The sequence below is a fragment of the Biomphalaria glabrata genome, chromosome 2 (assembly GCF_947242115.1).
Source record: "Biomphalaria glabrata chromosome 2, xgBioGlab47.1, whole genome shotgun sequence".
In the NCBI taxonomy this organism is placed as follows: Eukaryota; Metazoa; Mollusca; class Gastropoda; family Planorbidae; genus Biomphalaria; species Biomphalaria glabrata.
Window position 1 is genome coordinate 22,262,122 of NC_074712.1, and position 15,528 is coordinate 22,277,649.

At 39.1% G+C, this 15,528-nt stretch overlaps 1 protein-coding gene across 4 annotated transcripts in view; it reads right to left on the reverse strand.

The window, feature by feature from the left end:
* Positions 1 to 508: 508 nt before the first annotated feature.
* The window catches only part of LOC106062913 (atrial natriuretic peptide-converting enzyme-like), a 195,208-nt gene continuing 180,188 nt past the window's right edge, over positions 509 to 15,528 (reverse strand). For all 4 annotated transcript variants that reach the window (XM_056019653.1, XM_056019651.1, XM_056019650.1 and 1 more), the window contains 6 exons: positions 14,954 to 15,067; positions 11,895 to 11,947; positions 11,201 to 11,384; positions 7,365 to 7,633; positions 4,890 to 5,053; positions 509 to 3,428 (listed from right to left, as the gene is read on the reverse strand). In XM_056019653.1, coding sequence (XP_055875628.1) covers positions 3,249 to 3,428; positions 4,890 to 5,053; positions 7,365 to 7,633; positions 11,201 to 11,384; positions 11,895 to 11,947; positions 14,954 to 15,067 — 964 coding nt within the window. In that variant the 3' untranslated portion in view covers positions 509 to 3,248. The remainder of the gene's footprint in view (positions 3,429 to 4,889; positions 5,054 to 7,364; positions 7,634 to 11,200; positions 11,385 to 11,894; positions 11,948 to 14,953; positions 15,068 to 15,528) is intronic.

Consider the following 15,528-nt stretch of genomic DNA (forward strand, 5'->3'; position numbering starts at 1 on the left):
ACTTGAAACAAACAAAAAATGTCATAGTGTGTTTAGGGAATAGAAACTCACAGAAGCACGGTATAAGCTAATCCATTATTTCGAAATATGTGGCTAGTACTACACAGTTAAGTATCTAAAAAGCTTTTTATAAAAGATAAGGCGAGGCCAGTCACGTTAACGGGACTTATTTAAAGTGGCCCATTCGGCAGACCCACCGGCCCATTTAGGTACCGGCTCACCGGGTATTTGACAAGTTGCCCATATTGCCAGTCCGCCCCTGGTCTACAAGATCGACTCTTTGAAAGTCTGAATTAGATCAATTAACAATATGCAGTCAGGCCTAAAGCCGGACATTTTCAACAAAATTTGGGACCAATGCCTGCAGGAGAGATGACAGGTCCTCCTTTTGATTGACATCTAATAACTTTAACAGCATACACAATATGGTACTAAAAACATGTTGAATAACATTAACAACATACACAATATGGTACTAATACATGTTGAATGTGAACACACACACAAATTCATTTGCTTTTCTTTTTTTATTTCTTGGTCAGCCTACCTTACCCTGGAAATAAGTCTACTCTTGATGGCCTGAGTGACACAAGACACAGTAACACGTAGACAAGTAAAATGGTTTGGTTCATGGATTACATTACGAAACAATGTTTTCCTAGTTTCTTAGCAAGTCTTAGATCTGCTTGGAATCACAAGCCAAAACAGTTAGTGCAGGCAGCGTGCCCAATTATCTATTATTTACAGCAGATTTGAAAGAGTATTAGAATAGTTCTGGAATTCCGGATCACTAAATAATACTAATAAATAGGAAACTATTAAGAGTAAAGACAACTTTCTGAATGTTGACATAGTCTGTACACATTGACATAGTCTGTACACATGTGTCCATCTCATTTCTGTCCAATACAGCTGGGTTCAAAACAACAACAAAATAAACGTCTTTTTGGGAAGTGTAATGCTCAGAGAAACAATGACATTGATTGGATGATATTGCCCAAAATACAATAACCATTAACAATAATCACATATATACAAGTCACGGTTATTGTTTTGATTTAAATAAGCTATTCACTTAATCTAAAACCGTCTCCACTAATTAGCAAAGCTAGTAGTCGAAACATCAAAAGTGGAGAGGAAAAAAAATCATCAATAAACAGAAGAAAATCAAGGAATGAGTGATCCACTTCCTCTATAAAGAATGAGGAGATATTAGGTTCAAGATTCTATGTTTTGGATACATATATATGCCAAGAGGGAGGAAATATAAATCATATTAAGTATTTGTCACATTCAATAATCACGTTTGAAAAAAAAGGGGGTGAGGCTATTTATTGCCATTTGGTGTGTGAGTGTTGCAGTCTTCATTAGTAAAGTTGGCAATTAACCCAACGTCTAAGATGTGGAATTCTAAAGGTTTAATATGAGGATTTCACATACCAGAACAAATAATAGAATTAGCGAATGAATAATTGGTTATATCATAAAGTACAGTGTTATGATATTTATGGACAAAGCGATCATCATTGTAGGTCTATACAAAACATTAGGATGAGATTTTTTTTTTCGTATTTTTTTTTCTAAACCTTGATTTCAACATGACACACACACACACACACACATATATATATGAAAAATGTTATAGCACACGATGTCAAAAGGTTGTTTTGCTTTTCCCGCCATTTTGTGGAACACAGCAACCATAACCCACGCAAGTCACATGATAGATCTACATCAACTGAGCGGTTCAGTGAGTTGGTCTTTGCACACAACTTTCAATCTGTTGACAACTAAAATAACAAAAGAAATATACGACTTGATGCGTGTGTGTTTTTTAAACATAGACTAAAGTGTGATCATGTCAAAAGTAAAAACAAAAGCAACAACAACACAGCATTGCAGTAGAGAACAAACTCGAGCAGAAGTGTAGCTCATAGGTTTGATTGTCTCAAAACCACACTAACAGAAAGTCTCCTAATTACCAGTCCCAGCGCTCAGACTCACACTGATAGTCTAGAAAATGAACAGTGATAAAACATATATATATATATATATATATATATATATATATATATATATATATATTCTCTCCAATAACACCAGAAAGACTTACAACAAATGAATGTAATGTATAGACAGCCATAGCATGTATGTTCTATTATAGCCCTATAGTATATTTTAAATGGCCGACAGGAGCCTTTAAAATAATTCGCGTCACCTGCAACATACTCTCAATACAATTTATAGTATTTAAAATCACGATCAAAGTAAATGACATCGAATATCACCCTCTTTCTTTCAACATATTAAACCAGCTATCACTCGTACATTTAGTAGATACCGTATCAGTAATTCATAATAGATATAGGACATCATAGACACGATGGCAGACAACACAAAGTCTAGGTCTATACATTGAACACCAGCTTAAGAGCAATGCAATCTTTCATGGCTCTTGGTGGTCCATTGATGTTGGCTATATTCCTTAGTTTTGTAGTACCGTCTCATGGTTCAACGACGGTGTCCTAGTGACATAGTTTCATAGTTCATTTCTGTCTCGTTGGCTGAAGTAGCCTAGTCTGGCTGATAACCGCTGGTTAATCTTATGGTCCAGTCTTGCTGGTTACAGTACAATGGTCCAGTCTTGCTGGTTACAGTACAATGGTCCAGTCTTGCTGGTTACAGTACAATGGTCCAGTCTTGCTGGTTACAGTACAAAGGTCCAGTCTGGCTGGTATTAGTAACATGAGCCATTCTGGCTAGTTACAGTCTTGTGGGCCTGTCTGGCTGCTTACAGTCCTATGGTCGAATCTGGCTGGTCAGTCTTATGGCCGAGTCTGGCCGATCAAAGTCTTATGGTCGAGTCTAGCTGGTTACAGTTTTATGGTCCAGTCTAGCTGATTACAGTCTTATGGTCCGGTCTGGCTGGTAAGAGTCTTATGGTCCAGTCTGGATGGTAAGAGTCTTATGGTCCAGTCTGGCTGGTCACAGTCTTATGGTCGAGTATGGCTGGTCACAGTCTTTTTTTTTATGGTCGAGTCTAGCTGGTTACAATTTTATGGTCCAGTCTGGCTGATTACAGTCTTATGGTCCAGTCTGGCTGGATAGAGTCTTAGGTCATGTCTGGCTGGTTATAGTCTTAGGTCAAGTCTGGCTGGTTAAAGTCTTATGGTCCAGTCTGGCTGATTACAGTCTTATGGTCCAGTCTGACTGGTTACAGTCTTATGGTCGAGTCTGGCTGGTCAGTCTTATGGTCCAGTGTTGTTGGCTATAGTCTCATGTATCCAGTTGGTGTACAGGATAAGTCTGGTGTATACACCAGGGGTGTTCGGGGTGCCACAGACAACTCCCCAAGACACGATTCCTCCCTGATACCACTCGTCTGTAGTGTTCTCCTTGCGACATAACAAAGGGCCGCCACTGTCACCCTAAGAAAAAATACAGAATCAGCACATTAGTATTAAATGTTTCATGATGACTATAGTCTGGTTTCTATCTACTCGTTGAGGGAGTGGCTTAGAAATGTTAAAATAAGCATGCCTGATTTGAAGCAAGAAAGCGGATGTTCCTATACCAGCATGTGAAAAGCCAAATTTAATATCAAGTACGGTATAAAGGCCAGAGAAGAAAGTTACGGTACCAATAAAATAACTCTAGCCTTTGGTTTACTAGGGTTTTATGACCAGCACAATGTTATTTAATTGTTTCGATATGAATTAAGCCACGATTAAAGCCAGATAACAGCAAGACGTCATGTGTGTACACAACATTTCAGGCAGAGAGCCCAGCAGTAGGGAAAAATTATCAGTCTCCACGGTCCTTCCATCAGGATACAAGACACCGATAGCTAAGACAAACAGACACACAAACTCTTTTGTTCCCCTGGCAATCAAATCATTAAATACAATGCCACTATCTGTTATATAACATTTCACATGTAAATTTTGAATGAGTCTGGTGTGATTGTACATTTTGGTTTTCTATAGTTATAATGTTTTGTTAGTTGTAATGCACATTTGTAAGACAAATTTTCTTATGGATAATAAAGATAATAATAATTCTAGTGGCAATAAATATCTAGTGTATATAAGCTTTAGGTGTCACCTAGGAGGAATATCCAATAAGTGTGATTTACTCAATTGTCAGATAGGCCTATCTATCAAATAAAGTTCATCAGCCGATGAAGAGTGGAAGCGTTAGGATCTACAATAAGACTAACTAAATCCATATTCATAATGGTTACCATACTTGACATACAAACTATTTTAACTGCCGAATCGTTGTCAAAATATACATCTTCACACTCCATTATACAAATGAAACCCAGTATTAAAAAAGCGAACCTTTTTTAATTAACATTGAATGGTCTGATCGTTTATCTAATGGGACAGACCTCGTCGATATAACATTATATATATATAAGCTTAAGAAAACCATTTTGCTGATCTATATGTAGGCTACTGATGAATTCTACTCTGTTGGAATATGTTTGATTGTCTCAAATAGGAAGATGATGACAGTCACACGTAGTTCTATTAATAGTAACGTGGTGACTTGCCTTTTTTTTTCCTCGAATGTCAAACACGTCTGCAATATATTTTTGTTTTGAGGCAGTACTAATCTTCTGATAACTACACGTTTGCTGATAAGATTCACTATGAGGCCCCCATGTACTGTAAACATGTAGCTACGTAAGAGACACCATCCAAAGACTTTTAAAGTCAATGGGAATGAAGAGAAAAAAAAGGACATTTTCCTGAGCCATTCTAACATTAGAGAAATTGTTGATCTTTTACCAAGCGTCAAGATTATGGAAGTTCCAGAAGTGTATAGAAAATAAGAGTTAGTTTTTTTTTTTATAAAGTTTATACCTGTAGAAGTTACCTCACCTGACAAGCATCATGTAGACTTGATCCGCCAGCACAGAACATTGTCTGAGTTAAATTGAAAGGAACGCCTGAAAAATGTTCATTATTACTGGTAGCATGTTTACAGTAATCCCAGTTAGTTACATCCACTGGAACTTGTTTTAAGTTGGACTCATAAAATAAAGCTGAAATAGAAAACAAACAGCGCTTAAGTCTTACGGTAAACTTAAACTTATATTTCATATTGATGGATGGGGGACTGCAGTTTCCCGAGATGCACTTCGACTGAGAGGCGTAATGAAAAGGGAGAGGGAAAGGCGAGGGGGAACATCATGGCCCGGGATCCACACTGAGAAGGGCGCCACACGAATAAAAACGCCAATGGATCTCGATGACAAACATTATTTAATTTTTTTTTTAAATTGAGTTCTGTAAAAATACTGTTAATTAACAAAATTTTTTACTTAATTACTTATTTCTTTTCTTGATCTTTTTTTTTTTTTTACACATTACACACAACAATGACTGACTGATAAGCTATTTTTAATTCCACTCTCATTGTGTCTAGTGCAATTACCGTTCTTGATACAATGCGCTGCGTTTATCACAATATGTCATTGTGCATCATAATACGCTTTCAATCCAGTCAGTCATCATGCTCAACTGCCTTCAATGTATCTCACAACTCAGTATTAACCTATCCCACGCTTTTTAATTGAACTCTATTGGACTTGCGCTTTTCTTAGTAAGAGAAATTTGCAGGTATTGACCAAATGATAATGAATTTCGGAAGCTTACATTCTGCAGGAAAACGCTTGGCCCAGGAGCTTGCGACCCTGTTGCTAGAAGAGGGGGATGGGGAAAGGCGCGAACGTAATTTTAGAGGTTATGGGGAAGCCATTCGTAAAAGTTTGAGAAACATTGTCGTAGGCCTGCGCTCTTCTACTGGAAGAAGCATCCATCTTGATGTATGCAAAGGAAACATGTTTTCAAAGGTTCAAAGGTTACAACGACTGGATCGTACTTGAGAACAGTAACTCCTACTCAAATTAAACAGTCATTTTGAACTTATTAGATTAGTTTTTCCCCTATAATTCTTGGTTGAACTCTAGGTATGTAATACGACATCTGAGCAATATTATCATAACAGTGTGTTCTACAGTTTATTAATGAAATAGGACCAGGTTTTTTTTTTTCTAAATCTGTGATTGCATCTTTAGCATGTACAGGTATTTCAATAAATCTCAAGAACGATTCTTTAATTAAAATGTTTCTTTTGGTAAAAGCAATAACTACATCTCTCATCTTATGTGTCCCTTGACTTATGTTGTAGGGGGCGCTGTGACAGTTCACGTAACCAAATCCTCTACTTTTCCCGGTCAGCAACTGTTCCTAACATGATATCAAGGAAGAGGCCGTCCATTCTTGTACGTTGTCCAGCTTTTCTTTGGACGACCCTTCGTGATCCCTCTACTGGACCTTGAAGGATGACTTTTGACAGTGAGTCATGTTTCACCAAACCAGCTCAGCCTTCGTCTCTTCACAGTATTGAGGAGTTACTCCTCTTTGCCAGTCAGAGTTTTGGCTAGTAAAAGTACAGATGTACAAATACTATTTAATACCCAGTAGTTTCTTTAGCATTGACTCTCAAAGACTTGAATTTTTCTTTCAGCCTCAGCGTTCAGTGTCCAATTTTCACACGCAAATAGAAGTAGAGAGACTACTAGCAAAGACTACAGTTTACATTTGTACCTGGAAGGTGATGTTACTTTTGCTGATTTTTCCACAGTTTGCTCATGGCAGCGGATTCCAAGCTTAAACGAGTTTTTCTCTCTTTTATTGATCTCTTGTTGTGTTTGAACCTAGGACTAAGTATTTAAATGAGTCAACGTCTTCTAATGTTTGGTCAATCGAATGTATGCAACATCTCGCACTATCTCCACCACAAACTTGTATTTTTCTGTTGTCTGCCCTCATAGCCAAACCAACTGACCGAAACCCAGCGTTCTAGAAGGCCTCAACGCTGACCTGCGATGTCGCAATCTGTGGGCAGTTTAGAACAATAGCTCATCGCCACGTCATAGGTCGTGATGTCATACCAAAAATACTATTTCGACTTAGAAGATGAAAAAAGGTCAGTTAATAAAAAAATTGATTTATTAAATATCTGTGATATTAATGTCGTTCCTGATTGATTACTAATGAAATATTATTTTTTTGTCTTTAAAAAAAGGACCACCTTCGCTTCCCCTAGTAACCACCCAGAGCTCCAGTTTGAAAAACGCTAATTTCAATGATTCTCTCGATCTCATCAGTAAAAATTGAGACCAGAAAAGTCAATGGATCAATCTCATCAGTAAAAATTGAAACAAAGATAAGTCAATTGATCAATCTCATCAGTAAAAATTGAAACAAAGATAAGTCAATGGATCAATCTCATCAGTAATGATTTAAAAATTGAAACAAAGCGAATGTACAGTACAAAGTTAGTCCTACCTTTTTCACTGTTCTTTCCCCAGCCAACGGCGTAACAACGTGTTCCGGTTTCTGGTTGCATCTCAGGTAAACAAATCGGTCTGACAAAGTCATTCATGGCCAGTGGTTTGTCCAGTTTGATCAGGGCCACGTCGTTCTCAACAGTTTTAATACTGAATGCAGGATGCTTGATGATGGCCAAGGGTTTTCTGACCTGTAAGTGTTTGGAGTAGGCAATACGTCTGGTGTTTCCTGTCTTGATTGTCCAGTAGGTTAAGTTGGTGGTGTCTCTGTAATAGAGTGGTCAAGTCCATTGCACATGATAGTATGGAATGGTCTAACATAGATGTAAAATAGATCTACATTTATACAACAAATGTTAACTTTAAACTGATTTGTAAAATATTTCTTAGTTAGATCCTGTAACAGTACTGATAAACTTTGACCTAATTGTAACAGTACTGATAAACTTTGACCTAATTGTAACAGTACTGAAAACTTTGACCTAACTGTAACAGTACTGATAAACTTTGACCTAACTGTAACAGTACTGAGAACTTTGACCTAACTGTAACAGTACTGATTATGTCTGAATATAATAAGGAAAAAACTTAGTAGAGAATGAGGGTGACCAACGGAGCTAATGCGTCATTCAAGTCTTTGCTTAATTGTTGGATGTGCCAGTTTTAAATATATGATAACGAATAAAGAGTCTTTGTTAACCGACGGCATATGAAGATATTAATAAAGCCTTCATTCGTATGTAGTCAGTCCTTCGTGCAACTGTTACTCGAAAGTACGTTACTGTTTGTTACGTGTTTTGTCCAACAGTATCTACATAACATTCAAGTTTGATCTTCTGACGCTGTGCCTGAATTTTCAACCATGTTATAGACACCTAAATTCAATAACTCTATACTCGCGTCTGATTCTCCAGCAAGGCGGTTGATCTGGAATCCGCATGAAAGTCTTAAGCCAGTAATAGAGTCGGAAGAGTTTTTTTTATTGTCAGCGAAAAGGTTACTTTGTAACAATGCAGGTTATGGGGAGACCATAGCAACAGTCTGATGTGTCGTTATGGCAACTTGATCTCCAATTATGTTAACTTTGAGTCAACCATTTTCATTGACAAATTACTTTCATTTCATCAAGTTTTTATTTCTCTTGCTTTCTGTTCCACTTTCCAATAGATTCGTTGCTAAGCTATGAGACCGTTTTTATGTATCCATTTAATAGACACTGTTCGCAAATTGAGATTATTCTTTATGTCTCCTTGAAGTAGACATTGACAAGTCTCTTTTTGTAAGTAGCTTTAGAATTTAAAAATAATTGCAATTAAATTGTAAGTACAGATGTATTAGTTTTTGTTTACAGAAATGAATTGCGACAGGTTCATTATTAACACTATGGTTGAGGCATGATGGTACCAAGGAAAGGGATGATAGTACCAAGGAAAGGAATGATAATACCAAGGAAAGGGATGATAATACCAAGGAAAGGGATGATAGTACCAAGGAAAGGGATGATAGTACCAAGGAGAGGAATGATAATACCAAGGAAAGGGATGATAGTACCAAGGAAAGGGATGATAGTACCAAGGAGAGGAATGATAGTACCAAGGAAAAGGATGATAGTACTAAGGAGAGGAATGATAGTACCAAGGAAAGGAATGATAGTACCAAGGAAAGGAATGATAGTACCAAGAAAAGGAATGATAGTACCAAGGAAAAGGATGATAGTACCAAGGAGAGGAATGATAGTACCAAGGAAAGGAATGATAGTACCAAGGAGAGGAATGATAGTACCAAGGAGAAGAATGATAGTACCAAGGAAAGGGATGATAGTACTAAGGAAAGGGATGATAGTACCAAGGAGAGGAATGATAGTACCAAGGAAAGGAATGATAGTACCAAGGAAAAGGATGATAGTACCAAGGAAAAGGATGATAGTACCAAGGAGAGGAATGATAGTACCCAGGAAAGGAATGATAGTACCAAGGAAAAGGATGATAGTACCAAGGAAAAGGATGATAGTACCAAGAAGAGGAAATATATAACCAAGGAGAGGAATGATAGTACCAAGGAAAGGAATGATAGTACCAAGGAAAAGGATGATAGTACCAAGGAGAGGAATGATAGTACCAAGGAAAGGAATGATAGTACCAAGGAAAGGAATGATAGTACCAAGGAAAAGGATGATAGTACCAAGGAGAGGAATGATAGTACCAAGGAAAAGAATGATAGTACCAAGGAGAGGAATGATAGTACCAAGGAAAGGAATGATAGTACCAAGGAGAGGAATGATAGTACCAAGGAGAAGAATGATAGTAGGCCTACCAAGGAAAGGGATGATAGTACTAAGGAAAGGGATGATAGTACCAAGGAAACGGATGATAGTACCAAGGAGAGGAATAATAGTACCAAGGAAAGGAATGATAGTACCAAGGAAAGGGATGATAGTACCAAGGAAACGGATGATAGTACCAAGGAAAAGGATGATAGTACCAAGGAGAGGAATGATAGTTACCAGGAAAGGGATGATAGTACCAAGGAGAGGAATGATAGTTACCAGGAAAGGGATGATAGTACCAAGGAAACGGATGATAGTACCAAGGAAAAGGATGATAGTACCAAGGAGAGGAATGATAGTTACCAGGAAAGGGATGATAGTACCAAGGAAAGGGATGATAGTACCAAGGAGAGGAATAATAGTACCAAGGAAAGGGATGATAGTACCAAGGAAACGGATGATAGTACCAAGGAAACGGATGATAGTACCAAGGAAACGGATGATAGTACCAAGGAAACGGATGATAGTACCAAGGAAAGGGATGATAGTACCAAGGAGAGGAATAATAGTACCAAGGAAAAGGATGATAGTACCAAGGAGAGGAATGATAGTTACCAGGAAAGGGATGATAGTACCAAGGAAAGGGATGATAGTACCAAGGAGAGGAATGATAGTACCAAGGAAACGGATGATAGTACCAAGGAAAGGGATGATAGTACCAAGGAAAGGGATGATAGTACCAAGGAAAGGAATGATAGTACCAAGGAAAAGGATGATAGTACCAAGGAAAAGGATGATAGTACCAAGGAAAGGGATGGTAGTACCAAAGAGAGGGATGATAGAAGCTAGGAGAGAGAGCGAGGATTAAATAAAGGAGAGGGATGATACAACCAAGAATTGGGATGATACAAATCTGGTGTTATATTCATTGTATAATGCATAGAATTATTTGCAACAGATCATGGTTTAATGTAGTATCCATTAGGTAGTGCAGGAGCGCCTCCCACCCTCCAAAAAAAGATAGATAACGAGTTGAAAGCATTCGAAAAATCTGTTTATCTAGGTTTATCTATGTTTATCTAGGTTTCCAATCTGAATGTATTATGTTATAAATTTCGTTTATATTAATGTTAGAAAATGTTCGATTTCCATGTTGCTTAATACACACATGTAAGGGAGTTAAGCCTATATTTTTGTTTTCAAAATTTGCAAACGCTTTACAATTACAAAGGAAATGGAGATGAAACTTAGTAATATTCACTGTAACACGGAACTTCATTTCATTGGTTCTCAAAGTTACTTTTAAAATTGTAAATTGTAGAGCCCTGAGGTTTGATTCCCAATAATTCCTAAAAGGAAAACTATGTATTAGTTCTGTGTTTACAAAATATGTTTTGACAAGAGAATATATATACCACACTTTAACCCCATCAAACCGCGACCCACACTATGACTATGTGTGACCTTGCTAGCGAAGCCAGGATACATTGGCGTGGATCTAATTCTTTCTGTTGTAGCAACACGTACTTTAATTCCCTTTAGTTCAAGTCAATAGTGAAGCAGCTTACCCTTCCCCGACACAGTGACCAGCTGTCATAACCCACTGTTCGTGAATAATTGTGGCTCCACAGAAGAAAACTTGATTCCTCCCGCCATGGAGTGAAACCATCCAAGGATATGTCCCTGGTTTGACGTCATCTCCACCCATAATTCTCAGCGGTGACCTATAGTAGGCGGGACGTGTACCACATTCTGCAGACATTTGAAATGGAAATAATCACACAGATTTAGAAAGTTAATAAGAATATTTTATTTTTTTTGCAACAAAAATATTAATTGAATTGGGACATAGATATTAGTTTTGACATGTTTTTTTTTTTTACTCGGAAGAGTTGGTTGTGACATGTAACTCGGAAGAGTTGGTTGTGACATGTAACTCGGAAGAGTTGGTTGTGACATGTAACTCGGAAGAGTTGGTTGTGACAGATATTCTAGTGTCACATGAACGTCAGCTGTAAGAAAGTAATATTTAGAAAACAGTTCGTGGTAAGTTTCAAAGGAACAGAACAAGTCATCAACTTAAAACACTGTGTTTCTAGGACACTACCAGTGCTATTGACAGTCTGTGTCGTACTGAACGAGATATTTCTAGATTGACGGAGGAACTCCAAGAAACCACTGAGAGATTACACACTTCCAAAAGACTGTTGAAAAGTATACATATACTAAATATAGAAGTACTAACAAAGACCGTCCACTTACCAGGATCCATACAAACCAATCTGACCACAAAGCCACTTGGACATGATTGGAGGCTGTGGAGTTTGAGAGGTGAAAGGGTTAAATGATAGGATGAAGAGATGACCCTTTTGTCTATAGTAGGATAGTGCAATACTATGTCCAACACATTTTGATGTTTTACAAAAACATGAGTAGGCCTATCACTATGAGTGTTACTATCCTAAACAAAACTTTAGGTCAGGTCTAAGAAAGTCAAGATTGAATAGAGTGGGGTGTCCTTCAAATACAATGAAAGCTGCTAAGTAAGGAAGAAATGTGCATATGTGTTGAGGACGGTCGTTGACTTGTAGCACCAAACTGCTGGTAGATGTGTTGAGGACGGTCGTTGACTTGTAGCACCAAACTGCTGGTAGATGTGTTGAGGACGGTCGTTGACTTGTAGCACCAAACTGCTGGTAGACCTGTTGAGGACGGTCGTTGACGTGTAGCACCAAACTGCTGGTAGATGTGTTGAGGACGGTCGTTGACTTGTAGCACCAAACTGCTGGTAGATGTGTTGAGGACGGTCGTTGACTTGTAGCACCAAACTGCTGGTAGATGTGTTGAGGACGGTCGTTGACTTGTAGCACCAAACTGCTGGTAGATGTGTTGAGGACGGTCGTTGACTTGTAGCACCAAACTGCTGGTAGATGTGTTGAGGACGGTCGTTGACTTGTAGCACCAAACTGCTGGTAGACCTGTTGAGGACGGTCGTTGACTTGTAGCACCAAACTGCTGGTAGATGTGTTGAGGACGGTCGTTGACTTGTAGCACCAAACTGCTGGTAGATGTGTTGAGGACGGTCGTTGACGTGTAGCACCAAACTGCTGGTAGATGTGTTGAGGACGGTCGTTGACGTGTAGCACCAAACTGCTGGTAGATGTGTTGAGGACGGTCGTTGACGTGTAGCACCAAACTGCTGGTAGATGTGTTGAGGACGGTCGTTGACTTGTAGCACCAAACTGCTGGTAGATGTGTTGAGGACGGTCGTTGACGTGTAGCACCAAACTGCTGGTAGATGTGTTGAGGACGGTCGTTGACGTGTAGCACCAAACTGCTGGTAGATGTGTTGAGGACGGTCGTTGACGTGTAGCACCAAACTGCTGGTAGATGTGTTGAGGACGGTCGTTGACTTGTAGCACCAAACTGCTGGTAGACCTGTTGAGGACGGTCGTTGACGTGTAGCACCAAACTGCTGGTAGATGTGTTGAGGACGGTCGTTGACGTGTAGCACCAAACTGCTGGTAGACCTGTTGAGGACGGTCGTTGACGTGTAGCACCAAACTGCTGGTAGACCTGTTGAGGACGGTCGTTGACGTGTAGCACCAAACTGCTGGTAGATGTGTTGAGGACGGTCGTTGACGTGTAGCACCAAACTGCTGGTAGACCTGTTGAGGACGGTCGTTGACGTGTAGCACCAAACTGCTGGTAGATGTGTTGAGGACGGTCGTTGACGTGTAGCACCAAACTGCTGGTAGACCTGTTGAGGACGGTCGTTGACGTGTAGCACCAAACTGCTGGTAGATGTGTTGAGGGCGGTCGTTGACTTGTAGCACCAAACTGCTGGTAGATGTGTTGAGGACGGTCGTTGACTTGTAGCACCAAACTGCTGGTAGATGTGTTGAGGACGGTCGTTGACTTGTAGCACCAAACTGCTGGTAGATGTGTTGAGGACGGTCGTTGACTTGTAGCACCAAACTGCTGGTAGATGTGTTGAGGACGGTCGTTGACTTGTAGCACCAAACTGCTGGTAGATGTGTTGAGGACGGTCGTTGACTTGTAGCACCAAACTGCTGGTAGACCTGTTGAGGACGGTCGTTGACGTGTAGCACCAAACTGCTGGTAGATGTGTTGAGGACGGTCGTTGACGTGTAGCACCAAACTGCTGGTAGACCTGTTGAGGACGGTCGTTGACTTGTAGCACCAAACTGCTGGTAGACCTGTTGAGGACGGTCGTTGACGTGTAGCACCAAACTGCTGGTAGACCTGTTGAGGACGGTCGTTGACGTGTAGCACCAAACTGCTGGTAGATGTGTTGAGGACGGTCGTTGACTTGTAGCACCAAACTGCTGGTAGATGTGTTGAGAACGGTCGTTGACTTGTAGCACCAAACTGCTGGTAGATGTGTTGAGGACGGTCGTTGACTTGTAGCACCAAACTGCTGGTAGATGTGTTGAGGACGGTCGTTGACTTGTAGCACCAAACTGCTGGTAGATGTGTTGAGGACGGTCGTTGACTTGTAGCACCAAACTGCTGGTAGACCACTAAACTGATGTGACTTTTTATATCTGAACTTATACAACCTGAAATAACTTCTTTGGAAACACACTCTCTCTCTATATATATAACTTTTACGACCATACAGACACATAAGAGATGAAATGAAATCAATGTGCTAGACTTTAGGAATAATATAAAATGACATTTTGAACAAAACTCGTCTTTTCACTTTGGCACGCAGGAGTTGTTTGTTCTTCCCAAGACCGCTGACGACAATGCCGCTTATCTATGCATCATTCACACTACATCAACCAATCGCTAACTTCTTCTCACTGTCACCACAGAAACACACATGTACACTTCATAACAATATGTTGAATGAGAATGGAATACGTGAAGGTAATGATAAAATTCGATCAGCCGAGAGGTCTATGAATGATTTTGTCAGTTTAGTTTCCAGTCGAATAGTTTTCTTGAACAGATTTAGACCTAAAGAAATATATGAAAGTTAAAAGCTAGACAGTGAAGTAACGGCAAAATGTGGCTATTTATAGTTTGTTTTTAAGCTTGTATAAGATATGCAACAGTATCCTAACCTCTTTCTAACCCTGATAATACCCACTCACACATAGACGGACACATGCAACGGCGCCTGGTGATTACATATGCACAACCTGCGACCGCAGCTGTGTATCAAGGATTGGCCTCTTTTGTCACACAAGAAGTTGCAAAGGGAAAAGATTATCTCTCGAGACGTAAAATGCCAAAGAAATTTAGAGCTACTCATATAAGTCAGACAACAAAATAGATGCATGTCTTACCCTTTAGCAAGATAGCTCTGAAGTCTGCTCGGGTCACTTCCGTTCCTGCGCTCAGAGAGCAAAGATTTCCTCAACGAATTGTTGGCTGGAGTGTAATATGTGGTCAGGACTTTTCTAAAGATAAATATGTATAATGTTTAGAAAAAAAAACAACTTATTGAATACACAATAAATTTAAAGAGAGTTATTTAATTTCATACTAACAAAGAGGAAGAACAAGAGAAAACGAAAAGGTGGGAAGAGAATGTGAAGAGAGAGAGAGAGTACATAAGATTGAAAAACAATAAAAATATATACAAAATACTTAAAGATAAAAAACAACAACATAGCTTAGATGCTATCAGCTAAGATCATATCAATTAAGATCCAATCAGTTAAGATGCTATCAGCTAAGATCATATCAATTAAGATCCAATCAGTTAAGATCCTATCAGCTAAGATCATATCAATGAAGATTCTATCAGCTAAGATCCTATCAGCTAAGATCCTATCAGTTAAGATCCTATCAGCTAAGATCCTACCAGCTAAGATCCTATCAGTTAAGATCTTATCAGCTAAGATCCTATCAGCTAAGA